Genomic DNA, 14,256 nt, shown 5'->3' with positions numbered 1-14,256 from the left:
TATTCTATTACCATTATTTTTAGAATAATTTAAAATAGCAAGTTCTATTTTTACTTTAGCTGAATGGCTACTGGCATGTTGGTATTCCATCAGAATAAAGGCTAAGGTACAAGAAACAAATTATAGCATTATTCCTACAGGAATCATTTGCCTGTAATTTTTTTTTTTTTCCCATGAATTTTGGAAAAGGTGCTTAAAAGCCCAGGCTTTGGTGTTGGAAAGACTCAAGTTTGTATCCCAGTTCTACCAGTGAGCTAGCAAATCGCTTAATTTCACTGAGGATATGCCTACTTCTCTGGAAACTCAAACCAGTTTCCTCATCTAGCAAATGAGAACAATACAACCACGTCGCAAGGCTTCCGTAAGAATTAAGTAAGATAACATTCTCAAGACACTCAGCATTGTGCCTATGACATGGCAACCAATCAATAAATTGCAGCCAAACCTCTTCTGCAACCATCCTTCAAACCCCTCTCCCTTCATATCAAGGAACAAGGAGCCCTGATACTTCTACTTGTAAACGTACCTCTAATCTGTCCACTTCTCTTTAAGACTATAGTCACTGTTTGGGCCCACAGGACCACTGCCTCTATCTAACTGAGGTTAGTGTAGTGCTTAGCTGGTCTCCCAGACTCATCCTTCCCAGCTCCAGCAGTCACAGTGTTCTCATAAGTACATGAATGGTTGTTACTCCCCTGATAAAAACCCTTGAGTGTTATTTCCCATTGCACTTAGTAGACACTAAATAAAGTTTTATTTATTTAACATAATTAGTAATTAGTATAAAGTTTTTTCCCCATCTGATATTCCTTTAGAAATTAAGTATTTCTAGGTGGTCTTTTTAAAGACTTGGGCAAACCTAGAACCATTTAAATTAATCATGGAAGTGTATTCATGTGATAAGAGATATGAATATTAAATATATTCAGTACTTCAAAAATATATCTGAGATTGTCGTTTCTAGCTTGCTCAACACCAATTCTTAATAATGAATTAATTTAGTGTCTTCAGGAAAGAACTAACTCCTGTAGCTCCCTAGCTATGATATATGAGTTGGATGATATTGTAAACATATTGGGAAGTCAAGTTTATTTTTTTAATTTTCAGAAACTTGAGTGAAGGAAAAAATGAGTTACCTGGGCTTGATATTTTCGAACTTTAGTTATTTGATTGGCTTTTGCCTCCATCCTTCCCACTAATGCTTCCAGTTCACACTCTAAGTCCTCTTTCAGTTCAACAGTTGGTGATTCCTGAATAAGTTTTGATAGCTGCTGGTGATCACTATACACAAAGCAAAGGTGAGACTTGATTAAGTTTCCCTAATTTCACAGTTAAGTCCACTATATCTTACTCACCATAGGGCTACAACTCTGTACATTAAAACATGACTAAACTTGTTTCATAACTGAGCAACAAATTATCAAATGATCAGTGATAGTTTAAAAATTAAGAAAGGCACTAGAAATAAATGGAAAGAGTTCTTAATTTCAAAGAGCTAATCATTTATAGTCCTCCTTTCCCCTCTAGACTATTGTACAGAAAGTCTAAAAGGATCTTGTTCTTTAAACACTCACATCATAACTTATCAGTTAAGTTGAGCTAAACTCAAGTTCCCAAACATGGAAACAACACTTAAATGTCAGCTTTGGTATTCAAAACATTTAACAGTATCAGAAAAAGGGAGAGGTTTCACGCATATTCAGTTCTATTTGTTAAAATCCCAACAACTTGTTCAGAGCCTGGTGCAAAGACTGTGCTCAACAACTATTTGCTGAACAAACAAAAAGTAGGATTAATAAAGTCACCAAGAAATAAAAAATAACCTGGGTTTAGAACTAAGTATAATTAAAAACACAAAAACCAGAACTCACAAGCTCATCTGCCCAAATTCATCCTGTAAAGTCTGCAAGACTTCTGACAACTCTTCATTAATACTGCTGGAGGAGGGAGGTGTTACTGGCAGCTTCTTACTTTTAGCACTTCGTGAAGATGCTTGCTTTGCCAAAGGAACATTGTTGACTACGCGATCGTTGCACAAGGCTTTACTGTGTTGCTTCATTAGATGCAAGACATGCTGAACATTGGCTACCACCGCATGGCTAGGACTGGTGGACTATTCAGAGAAAAACCATAAAAGCAAGATGCAATTGAAGCTATATCCTCTAAATCTGTTTTCTTTTCCCATTCCTAACCTGGGTATAAAGAATTTCTCCACCACCCCTCCCTGAAACTACAATGTAAATGTCCTTGTCTACAGTCAGTCAATTACTAAGCCTCATCAATTTGACCTCCCAAATATCTCAAAACTCCACCTCTTACTCTCCACACTATTGTCAGTCACCTGATTTATGCACTCATTTCTACTGGCCAAAGGAAGAATAACCCAATAGTCTCTCTGCTCCCAATCTCATCTGTCTCTAACTCCATATGACTATCAGTTCATCTCCTAAAATACGATTCGGATCATGGTGTTCTATTTGAAATCCTCTGATGTAAACCTACTGACTATAATGTTCAAACTCCTTAGCCCTATATTATTGAACTGCAACCTACATTCTCTGGTCTCATATCCTATCATCTCCTATTAATTTTTATTATTAGGACAAACCATACTTGCAGCACATACCATTTGTTTTGTGTGGCAACTTTTACATCATTCTTTAAAACTCAGTTCAAATGTATCATTTTAAAGGGTTCCTTAAAACTTCCTGGCGATTAACTGGTGTCTTCTCAGTTCACCTATAGCAGTTTCTGCATATCTCTATTATACCATTTATCACATGATATTGCAATTTTATTTCCATATCTACTTCACCTATTAATCGGTGTAAGTAGGAACCATTATTCATTTCTCTATCCTTGACTAATAGGAAGCACTAACTACATGTTTTATTACATAAGCAATATAAAGAGGAAAACCCTGGCAGCATTCTCAGATTTTTTTTTGTTTTTGTTTTGAATACTAAGCAACATTCTCAATGTACTATTCCAGTTTACAAACAGGTGGCTGGGCTGACATGGCTCCAGAAGCATCATCTACACAGCATGTTTAAAATGCAGATTCCAAGGCAACAGTCCAAACTTAATCCATGTGGGATTAGGACTAGGAAATGTGTATTTTTAAGTCCACTAGTTGATTCTGAGCAGCCAGATTTGGAAACCACTGTGCTAATCAGATGTTGTTCTTATCTTAGTTTCTATTGTTAGGTAGCAAACCGAATCCAGCAAGATATAAAAAGAATTACATACCACATCTAAGTAGGGTTTATTCCAGGTATGCAAGGCTGGTTCAACATTCAAAAATCAATGTAATCCAACACATCAACACATAAAGAAGAAACATCATATGATCCTATCATTTGATGAAGGAAAAGCATCTGTCAAAATTCAACACCCTTCAAGGTATAAACATTCAGCAAACTAGGGAACAGAAGGAAATTTCAAGTTAAAAAGCATGGACAAAAAATCTGCAGCTAATATCATACCTAAGATGAAAGACCAAAAGCTATTCCCTTAAGGCTAGTAAAAAGGCACTCTTAGAATGGTACCAGAAATTCTAGCCAACACAGTAAGCCAAGAAAGGAAATAAAAGGCATACAAATTTAAAGGAAGAAATAAAATTGTCCAAGAAATCCATAAAACAATTCCTAAGACTAAGTGAATTTAGCCTAGTCGCAAGATAGAAGATAAACATACAAAAACCAAGCGTACTTTTATATACTAACAATCCTGTAGAAACCAGAGTTAAAAATTCAATACCATTTACAATCAAAAAAAAATAGAATACTTGGGCATAAATCTAATAAAAACAGGTTCAGGACTTGTACACTGACAACTGCAAAACACTGATGAAAGAAACCAAAGACAATCTAAATAAATGACATAACAAGTTCATAGGCTGGAAGACTGACTCCACAAGGATGTCAATCTCCCCAAACTGATCCACAGCTTTATCACAATTCCTATCAAGATTTCAGCAAGATTTTTTGTAGATATGAATGGATCATAGATTTAAATGAAAACTGTAAGACTTTAAAATTTTTAGAAGAGAACATAGGAGAAACTTGTCAGGACTTAGGTCTAGGCAAAGAATTCTTAATGACATCAAAAGCACAATCCATAAAAGCAAAACAAAAGAGAACAAAAAACCATCCAACAACCAACTAGATTTCATCAAAGTGAAGACTTCTGCCTCTGAAAGACTAAAGAAGATGAAAAGATAAGCTTATAGGCTGGGAGAAAATATTTGAGAGCCACCTATCTGATAAATGACTCACATCTAGACTATATAAAGCAATCTCAAAACAACATTATAAATGCAACAATCAAATTAAGAAATGGACAAGAGACATAAAACAGACATTTGCCCAAAACATCATTAGCCATTAGGGAAATGCAAATTAAAACCTCTGTGAGATATCACTGGAAACCTATCAGAGCAGCTAAAATAAAAAATGATAATACCAAATGCTGGAAAGGATGCAGAGAAAGTAGATATCTCAAACATTACTGGTGGGAATGTAAAATGGTACCGACATTCTGGAAAACAATTTGGCAGTTACCTAAAAAATAAAACATACATTTACCATATAATCCAGTAGCTGCATGCCTGGATACTTAGTCCAGAGAAATGGAAATTTATATCCACACAAAAACCTGTATATAAATTTGCATACCTGTTTTACTGGTAAAAACCAAAAATTGGAAACAACCTGAATGTCCTTCAATGGGTAAATGGTTAAGACAAACTATTCATAGAATACTATTCAGCAATAAAAAGAAAAGAACTAAAGATACACAACAACCTGATGGATTTCAAGGGCATTATGCTGGGTAAAAATGTCAATCTAAAAGGGTCACTTACTGCCTGAATCCCTTTATATAAATTCTTCAAATGACAACATTTAAATTGAGACAATGTGGTATAATAGTCACAAATCTACACATAACAAAACTGGACAGAACTACACATACAGACACACAAGTGCTTGTAAAACTAGAGAAATCTGAATGAAGCCTGTGGATTGGGCCAATGTCAATTTCGTGGTTTTGATATTGTATTATAGTTATGAAAGATGTTATCATTGGGAGAAAACCAGGTGAAAGGTACCTGGGATCTTTCTGTATTATTGTTTTTAACTTTCTGTGAATCTATAAACATGTCAAAATAAAAGTTAATCCATTTTTTTTAATCAAAAGATAAATCCAATTATAATTACACAGTAGTGGTATACATTCTCCCTTTTAAGTAGCATTGTCACCTACAATCTTAATTAGCAAAAACCAAAGTAATGGGTCTCATTAACAGTTTTAAATGTTGATAAACGTGGTGTTTATTTCAAGGGTGAAAATGTGTTTAATCTTGAAGATCACTGTTTCACTCATAACACGCAATATTGATCCACCATATTAACTGTTTATGTAGGCAACGTATAGTTTTTGAAATTCTTTTTTCTGTTGTTTTCTGATATTTATTACCATAATTTAATATTATTATTAAATTTATTATTAAATTTAATAATAAAAAAAGTGGGACTCATATTTCATGCCTTTTTAATTTCATTTTTCTAGTAAATCATTTTTACTGCATTTTACAAATGCCCTGATCTATCAAAGTGGAATTAAAAGTAAAAACTAGTCCTTCATAATAAATAACTTGAAAAACACTCAGCTAGGTGACTGCACATTCTTAGCTGGTTGAATAGTCCTTCCTAGAGTACAAATGAACAACCAGTAGCTACAAAGGGAGAGATCAGGTTGAAAAGCCCTGTCTTCGAACCTGTCCTGTTCAACCTATCCATGACTTTCATGACAATAATCAAAGATAGAGAATCATATTTGGGGATAATGGAAGATTGAACTAGGTTCTATAAGGGACAGGGTGAATCTATTCCCGTAAATTTCATTTAATTAAAAATTCTGTACTAAGGACAGACAACAAAAAGCAAATCAACTCCACAAAGGACCCCTCTGATTACTCACATAGGCTGAAGCAAAGTTTCTTCAGTTAACTCTAGAGTTAATGGGTGAAACAGATGATGCGGCTGCCGCCCCTAACATTAACATGATGCCAAGCTGAATTAACAGACTATCTAGAACAATGACAAAGACCTAGTTTATGCTAGTCAGATTATGCTTAGAGAACTACATTCAGTTTAGACAGGGAACAGACTTATGAGGTGGTAAAGAAACTCAAAAGTCACAACCCTTGATGTGAAGAAAAAGGAGATATTTATGACCTAGGACAGAATAAGGAGGTGATAAGATAAGGCTATCTTAAAAAATTTTTATGTTTTCCTGTAGACAAGGGTTAATTTGTTCTGTGAAGATCACTGAAGGCAGAAAAAGACCAATGAGTAGAATTTATGAAGCGGTAGATTTCAGTTTACTAAGGAAGAAGTTTCAAATAAAGCTGTCCAGAAATGTGATGAGCTGTTTGAAGTGTGTGAGGGCTCATCAGTAGATGTATTCAAACACAGTAGATGACCATCAATCTGGATGTTATGTAATGAAAACACTGTGTGGAGAACTGTACTATCTAAATGGGTCCCACATTAAACTGAGACTATGAAACACGTTAAAAGTACTTTTTGTGTCCCATACCCACAGAATTCTGATTCAGTAGGTTTGTGGTGGGGCTTGGTAATATGCTTTTTCAAAATGCATGTGTGCTCAGTGATTCTGATGCAACTTGGTAATATGCTTTTTCAAAATGCATGCGTACTCAGTGATTCTGATGCAACTGACCAGCCTTTGAGAACCACAGGAGTTAACCTGTTTCTCACCCAGCCCAAAGACTTTATGATAAAGCAAAAGAGACAGCTCAGTAAGAGAAAGAGATAAAGGAAGTAGCACAGGTCAAAAGATGGTCGAATATCCAAAAAGAGATTAAAGTTAGGGCAAAACAGAGCATAGAGACAATGGAATACTTTTAAGTAATTTCTGCCTTACATATCTACAAAGAACAGAGGAAAAGCTAGGAAATGGTTCATTCCCCAAGCTTTTACTGAAGGCTTATTGTTGGTTTAAAATAAATAAATATAAAAAACAAATAAACAAAATAAAAATTCAAAAGAACATCTACTCCCCAAGCCTATCAAGCTCACAATCAAGTGGGATTTGAAGGGCATCTATAGATAAAACCAACAGCAAAACAGTTCATGTAAAAGTAGTATAAACTAACACAGAGTTAAGAATTTATTAGAACTCACTCAATATTTGCTGGTATTTGAAAAAAGTATCTCTATATTAAGCGTTAAAGGAACATAAGATTTAAGTCTCTGCATGGCTGCTTCTTGGAGAAAGAGTTCTAGAAGTGATCTGGATGTGAGGACAAATAAGATATTATATCAATCATCCAACTAAATCATCAAGATTGATACTAAAAGTCCAATGCTACAACTATACTATTTATTTCCTTGACGTCTATTGGCAACCACACCTTCTCCAAACCAGGGTGTCTGCTTTTGTTCATGGCTCCTCCTCTTCCACATATACTAGCTAATGTAAAGTGTCCCTCCCTGATCCCTCTGACCCATAAAATCTCCCCCTACCTCATTCTCATTCTTAAATCAGTATGATCCACACTGGTAAAGGAAGCAGGAAAATGTTTCCACCATTTACAAGCATACAGGCAGATAAGTAGATTGAATTCAAAGATCTAAGTTCTACAAAAATATCCAACATTCTATCTACTCACCTTTCCAGCTACAAATGGCATATCACCCAAGCATAGTCTATAATGTGGCTGTACAGGAAAATAGTTCCTAGAACCTCTCTGAAAGGAAACAAAAACAATTACATGTTGATAAAAGCTGACTATATATGACTAACCTGAAAATTCAGCTTACTTCTGGGCCACTTCTTGTCTTATCAATATTGACATTATGATCTCAAGTGCCTAACAACTCTTATCAACATGTATTCAGTACTATCTAAGAAACGCTAGGAAAGAAAAAATGGCATCTGACAAAGAAACACTTGCATTTTAAGGAGAGAAAAAATATACATATTCATAAAAAATATTTAAGAGCAAAAGGTAATTAATTGGAATACTGAATAATAATACTAATATTTGTGCAGTGCTTTGTAGTTTCAAAATATATTATATCACTATCAGGGTAAAATTTAGAAGTAGGTAATATTTATCCCCATTTATCTAATGAAGAAACTGAGAATGAAAGTGTTCTACTTTCCCATCATTTTAGTACCACACAGTTTAAAAGTGTTTTTACATAAATTATAATCAAGCAATAATCCACATATTGACTTATTTGGGTCTCTGTTTTCATACCTTTTCTGGTGGCTTTGACTTCTTTTTTTTAATTTTTCTTGCACTGGGAACATATGGAGATACCTTATCTTCTAAGATAAGTCTATTTGTTTCTAGACCAGTCTGCAACTAGAAAAAACAGGAGAGCTTAAAGTTAATGATGTAGAAATAAAAGCTTCCATTCAAACCCGAGATTTGCCATGTAAAAAGCCAGCAAAAACCAGTAATATCTGAGTGCAAAACACATCACAGCTGTGTATGTCTTGAACTGATCTGTCAACCTTTGTCAACTATTTAAAATCAATACACCAGTCTTTTATTTCATCTTGAATTGCTGTGCTGTAACTCCAAACTGATGTCTTAGTATTTTCTTCTTTTCACAAACGGCATTTACCACAGTGCCAAGCACAAAGCAGCCAGACAGCAAAATACATTTCTTCATTTTTAAAACACTCATGCACTTACAATATAAGAAAAATAAACTGGAAATTAACATCCAAAAGAATTGGAAAGTAGGTCAGTGAATTTTTTTTAATACCTTTTCTTCAGAAGTTTAGTAACTCTACACTAATTTAAAAGTAATTTCCTATCTAGACAGTAGAAATTTCATAAGCAATTATATGCTGGTTTGAATGTATTATGTCTGCCAGAAAAAGCCATATTCTTTGATGCAGTCCTGTGGGGCAGACATATTAGTGGGGATTAAGTTGGAACGTTTAGATTAGGTTGTTTGCATGGAAATGCCCCCCCACCCAAATGTAGGTGATAACTCTGATTGGATAATTTCCATGGAGGTGTTGGCCCGCCCATTGGGTGGATCTGAATTAAATTACTGGTGCACTATATAAGATCAGACAGAAGAAGCAAGCTTGCTACAGCCAAGAGGGACACTTTGAAGAAGCACAGGAGCTGCAGATGAGAGACATTTTGAAGACGGCCATTGAAAGCAGACTCTTGCTCCGGAGAAGCTAAGAGAGGACAAAATACCCCAAGTACAACTAAGAGTGACATTTTTGAGGAACTGCAGCCTAGAGATGAACGTCCTGGGAGAAAGCCATTTTGAAACCAGAAATTTGGAGCAGACGCCAGCCACGTGCCTTTCCAGCTAACAGAGGTTTTCCGGACACCATTGGCCATCCTCCAGTGAAGGTACTCGATTGCTCATGTGTTACCTTGGACACTTTATGGCCTTAAGACTGTAACTGTGTAACCAAATAGACTCCCTTTTATAAAAGCCAATCCATCTCTGGTGCTTTGCATTCTGGCAGCATTAGCAAACTGGAACAAATTACTAAGGATTTCAAAAAAGGACTGCTATTTTCCCTAAACCAACATACTTATTTCCTTAAAATTCTAGAATAATGTTTTTCAAACCTGCCTATGTGTTAAAACTGTTTTGAGGTTTATGAGAAAAATTCAGATTGTTAGGCTCTTCTCTAGACCTCATGATTTTGACCATCCCAGGTTGGTGAAATCTGTATTTAAAAAGTATTCTAAAAGTTCTCCAGGAAATTATGAAAGAGTTAGAACACTCAGAACCACTGGATTACTGAAAAGAAATATTGTGATTAAAATTGACTAGATAAAATTCAATGAGCAGAGAATTACTACTCTAGAAGATCTATGATGCCAATGAGTATGAACAGCATACAAAAGAACAATTTTTTTAACATTTTAAATTCCACCTTATTTAGTACTTCCCAGTAGTTATTTCACATTTGGTAGATTTTTAACATTATTGTTTCATTATCTTTTATCCACTTGATTTTCCCCAAAGTAAGATATAAAGTGAAAATACTTTATCAATGGTAAAATCCAGACTCAGAATGGTTAAATAATTTGCCCAAGGATACATAAATTAGAACCACATATCCCTGGCCATTGTTCTTCTACTACAATAATGCTCACCATCAGAGCTCAAAATCTTTACTGATATTATTTTATCAGCAATAACTGATTCGGTCCCTATTTTCGCCTATTAAATGAAAAAGAATGCAAAACCATCATAAAATAATGGAGTTGTATAATTTTGCATTTTGTTTATAATGGAACTCAATACTACAATGTCTATAAAGAAAATCTAAAAGTTTTCATGTTATAGGTGAGGACACAGGAAAGTAGCCTACTCTAAAATGGAAATGAGCAGAGAAACCAAGTGTTACGGATTGAATTGTGTCCCACAAATGGTAAGTTCAAGTCCTAACCCCTGGAACCTGTCAATATGACCTTATTTGAAATTAAAGTCGTTGCAGATGGAATAAGCCAAGTTAAAATCAGGTCTCAGTTGAGTAGGGTGGGCCCTTAATCCACTACTATGAGTATGTCCTTAAAAAAAGAGTAGAAGCAGCACCCACAGATACAAGGGACAACACCATGTGACAACAGAGCTACAAATCAAAGAAGGCAAGAAGTGCCAGCAAACCACCAGAAGCTAGGAATAGGCAAGGAAGGATTCTCCCTTACAGGTTAAAGAGGGAGCATGGCCCTTACAACACCTTTCTCAGACTTCTCATGTACAGAACTGTGAGACAATAAATTTTTGTTGTTTTTAAGTCATCTAGTTTATGGTACTGTTATGACAGCCCTAGTAAACTAGTATACCAAGTAATTTCAAAATCTGTTGGGGGTCAGAAAGAAAGCCATGTGGCTACATAACTCAGAGTATTAAGGGAAAAAAAATACAAATTTACAAACTGAACATAAGGCAAATATTTAATATTAGAAAAGGAAAATAGATCAGCTTTAATAAAGAATATGATAATGAATTCAGAGAAATACTGGAAGAAGATAACAACAATGAGGCAATAAAACACCTATACTCCTACAGTCACATACATGAAGTGAGCCTTGGACACCGCTGGCATCTGATCACAGACTGACCTGCAGAGAGGCTCTACTCCTAATTGTTTTGGAGTCAGGACCTGCATCTTGTGTTAATATTATTATGAAAAAAGACAATGTCAGTGTTATGAAACCTAAAGACTTAGGAAGGGGGAGAACATCTGGGAGTTGCTTGAATAAATACACTCATAAGGGAAGAGTCTTCAGTAATAAACAGAAATATTTTACTGAGTCTATAAATAAGACTTTATGGGAACAGCAGTCTTGCTATACCTTCTAGAAATGCAGTTCTGATTGGTATATATAAAGTCAAAGATTTTTGTGAATCCATACTACCTCATCTACTCTTACCTGCTGGCCAGGGTATGGGATAAAACCCAAGACTAGGAATGAATAGAGCTCATTTTCCTGATATGGTGGCTTCTGTGATTTGCCCTGGACCACTAGCTACTGAAGCAGCCCGCTACACTTCAACTTCTATCCTAGTTCCTTCAGGCCACCAAGGAAAGGAAGCACCTAAAAGGAGGATATTAAAAGATGGCTTTCGAATATATCTGATAGCGATCCATGGTAAGAAACAAGTTTTATATGATTATTCACCTTATAATGTATACGGTTTCTGTTATTTTCTAGTCTACTGAATCTTTTTAAAATTCTGACTGAAAATCCTCAATTTGAAAAAGTCTAAAGAATTGTTCAAATTTTACTCCTTGTAAAAATACAGGTTCATGATTTTCTGTTAAGCTAGGTCTAAGAATTTATATATTAGAAATTCTAAAATAGAAATAATCTATGAATGTCTGAATTTAATAATTTCTCTCTCTCTATAAAGAGTAGTAAGAAACATGGGGAGCCCACATGTTTGCATTTAAACTTACTTGGGCTGCCTTAACTTGCATACGTTTCCTTTCCTGTTCTTCTTCACGGAGTTTTGCTTCCAACTCTTCCATTTTTTTCTATAGATAAAAATTTTAAAAAGGATTATAATGAAAAAAAAAAGTCTCAGTGTCTACTGGTAAAATTTTAACCTAGCAGAATAGGAAACATATCTTAAAATTTTAGCATAGCAAAACTTATGAGTTTATTCTAGTAATGGCTCCAGGCTTGCCAGCACCCATAACACTCTCCTTTATGACCAATTATTAGTTGATTGTGAGGTAGCTGGACAGAACTCTGGGTAAAATCTATGGCTAAAGAACAGAACTCTGTATGAAGGTAAACAGGCCATGGGTCAATCTGTAACTTCTACCTCAGTGGTGTTAAAATATCTCCTAAGGGAAAAAATTAAAACTAAAACTAGTTCAGAGAACAGTTAAAGGATACTCAAAATATTTATTCTTTCAGCATTTTCAAACAGCTCTCTCCTCATGCCCACAAAGACGATAAAATGTCAACATTATCTACAAACATGTATTTCTTTTTTAAACTTCTATGTATTTCTTTGCAAATAAAGTTCATCTTTATTTTTATAAATATTCAGTGCTATAAAATAATCAATTTTACAAAAAAAATTGGTATTATTGTGTTAATGAGTACAAAAGACATTCACTGACTTCTGCAATGGCCTGCATGGTAGTAAGTTTGTTATACTCCTGTTCAAGAATATCCAATTTTTCAAGTTGGCTCTGAACGTGTGTTTGATCATGTTGTCGTTCTCTTTCTAGGGAAACCTGGGAAACAACATTAAATACAGCATGATAATTTGACAATCAAAACTCTGAAAATCAACTAACCACTGAGTGTATCCTAGAATGCACTGTAAGCTATTTGTCTGGCTTTCCATGGAACTACTTAAGATACCACAGAAGATTTCTAGGAAAATAATAAGATAAAATTACAAGAATATCAATAAGTACAAGTGGAATCCTGTTTTTTACTAAATAATATTATTTATAGCATTTGGTTCTATATAGTGAGAATATGGATCCTAGGATAGTAGGGATTTCCTGTACATATAAGCAACACACATGAGCGCGCACACACAAATACTTCCAATTAGTCTGCTCCTCTTGAGTAGCCAATTATGATTTGGGTATTTCTCACTTCATCATCTCTAAATCCTATATATATTAAAAATTATTGTTTCTTTCCAGGTTTTGGGACAAAGATTTCAAAAAAATGCCTCCTCTATAAATTTAAGGACTGAGAGTCACAAGGTAAACCGTTAAAATAGAATAAGAAGTGGAAATATGCTAAATTGAGGTCTCTTGGTAAAAATCTACCCTTATAAATAGAGTATGTTCATATACAAGTTTATGAAATAGATATCATACCAGTAGAACTTTAAGAATGGCAAATGCAAGTCAATAATTATCAGGAATTTGTATCCACTACTTAACACTTCAGTATTTAATTTTAAATTGGCACAAATCATGTTTTATTTCCAATACTGGAACTATTCTTATTAAACTATCCTTATTAAAGATGCTATTTAAATAAGGGTTATAATCCAAAGACATTTATTTTTAGGTTTAATAGCTGTCTCCTAGATATACTGGTCAAGACTACTTATAGTTGTCTTATAGAAGCTTTGTTATCTGAGCACTGGAAAATCCCAATTGAAAGAATGACTGAATATAGTCTTTTGCCATTTCCAGTCAATATGGAGGACTGAATTAACCCCCTCCTTCCCCATCCTATCAATTTCATTAAAATGTTATTATAGACAAACAGAAGGACCCCCTAGCAGCTGATAGTGACATTTTGGAGAGCGGCTGAGAGAGACATGTTGGAGATGGCTGCTGAAAGCAGACTTTTGCTGATACTTTGGAGATGCTAGTCCAGTGTTTGCTCCAGAGAAGCTAAGTGAGGACAATATGCCCCAAGAGCAATATTCTGAAAAACACAAAGGAGCTGAGAGAGGAGTGGAACACAATCCGGGATCAGCAAATGCCAGCCACGTGCTTTCCCAGCTAACAGAGGTTTTCCAGATGCCACTGGCCTTCTTTAAGTGAAGGTATACTTGTGTTGATGCATTAATTTGGACATTTTCGGACTGGTGAGCTGTATGTTTTAGTTACTCCTCCAGGAAAGTAGGTAGAAAGCCAGGAACTGCGTGGACTGGACACCACAGAGCAATCTGACTTTGGGCATACTTCATACAACACTCATGAAAATGTCGAACTGCTGAGATCAGTGAAATC

General features: G+C 35.0%; 1 protein-coding gene across 1 annotated transcript in view; it reads right to left on the bottom strand.

Moving 5' to 3' along the window:
- CEP57 (centrosomal protein 57) overlaps positions 1-14,256 on the bottom strand; it is a gene marked incomplete at its 5' end in the record, with an annotated part of 42,595 nt that overhangs the window by 3,502 nt on the left and 24,837 nt on the right. Inside the window, 6 exons of the mRNA XM_037839781.1 lie at positions 1,137-1,281; positions 1,872-2,113; positions 7,700-7,777; positions 8,294-8,401; positions 11,992-12,069; positions 12,667-12,783. Coding sequence (XP_037695709.1) covers positions 1,137-1,281; positions 1,872-2,113; positions 7,700-7,777; positions 8,294-8,401; positions 11,992-12,069; positions 12,667-12,783 — 768 coding nt within the window. The remainder of the gene's footprint in view (positions 1-1,136; positions 1,282-1,871; positions 2,114-7,699; positions 7,778-8,293; positions 8,402-11,991; positions 12,070-12,666; positions 12,784-14,256) is intronic.

The sequence above is a fragment of the Choloepus didactylus genome, chromosome 6 (genome assembly GCF_015220235.1).
Source record: "Choloepus didactylus isolate mChoDid1 chromosome 6, mChoDid1.pri, whole genome shotgun sequence".
Lineage (NCBI taxonomy): Eukaryota > Metazoa > Chordata > Mammalia > Pilosa > Megalonychidae > Choloepus > Choloepus didactylus.
This window is presented reverse-complemented; position numbering and strand designations above follow the sequence as displayed.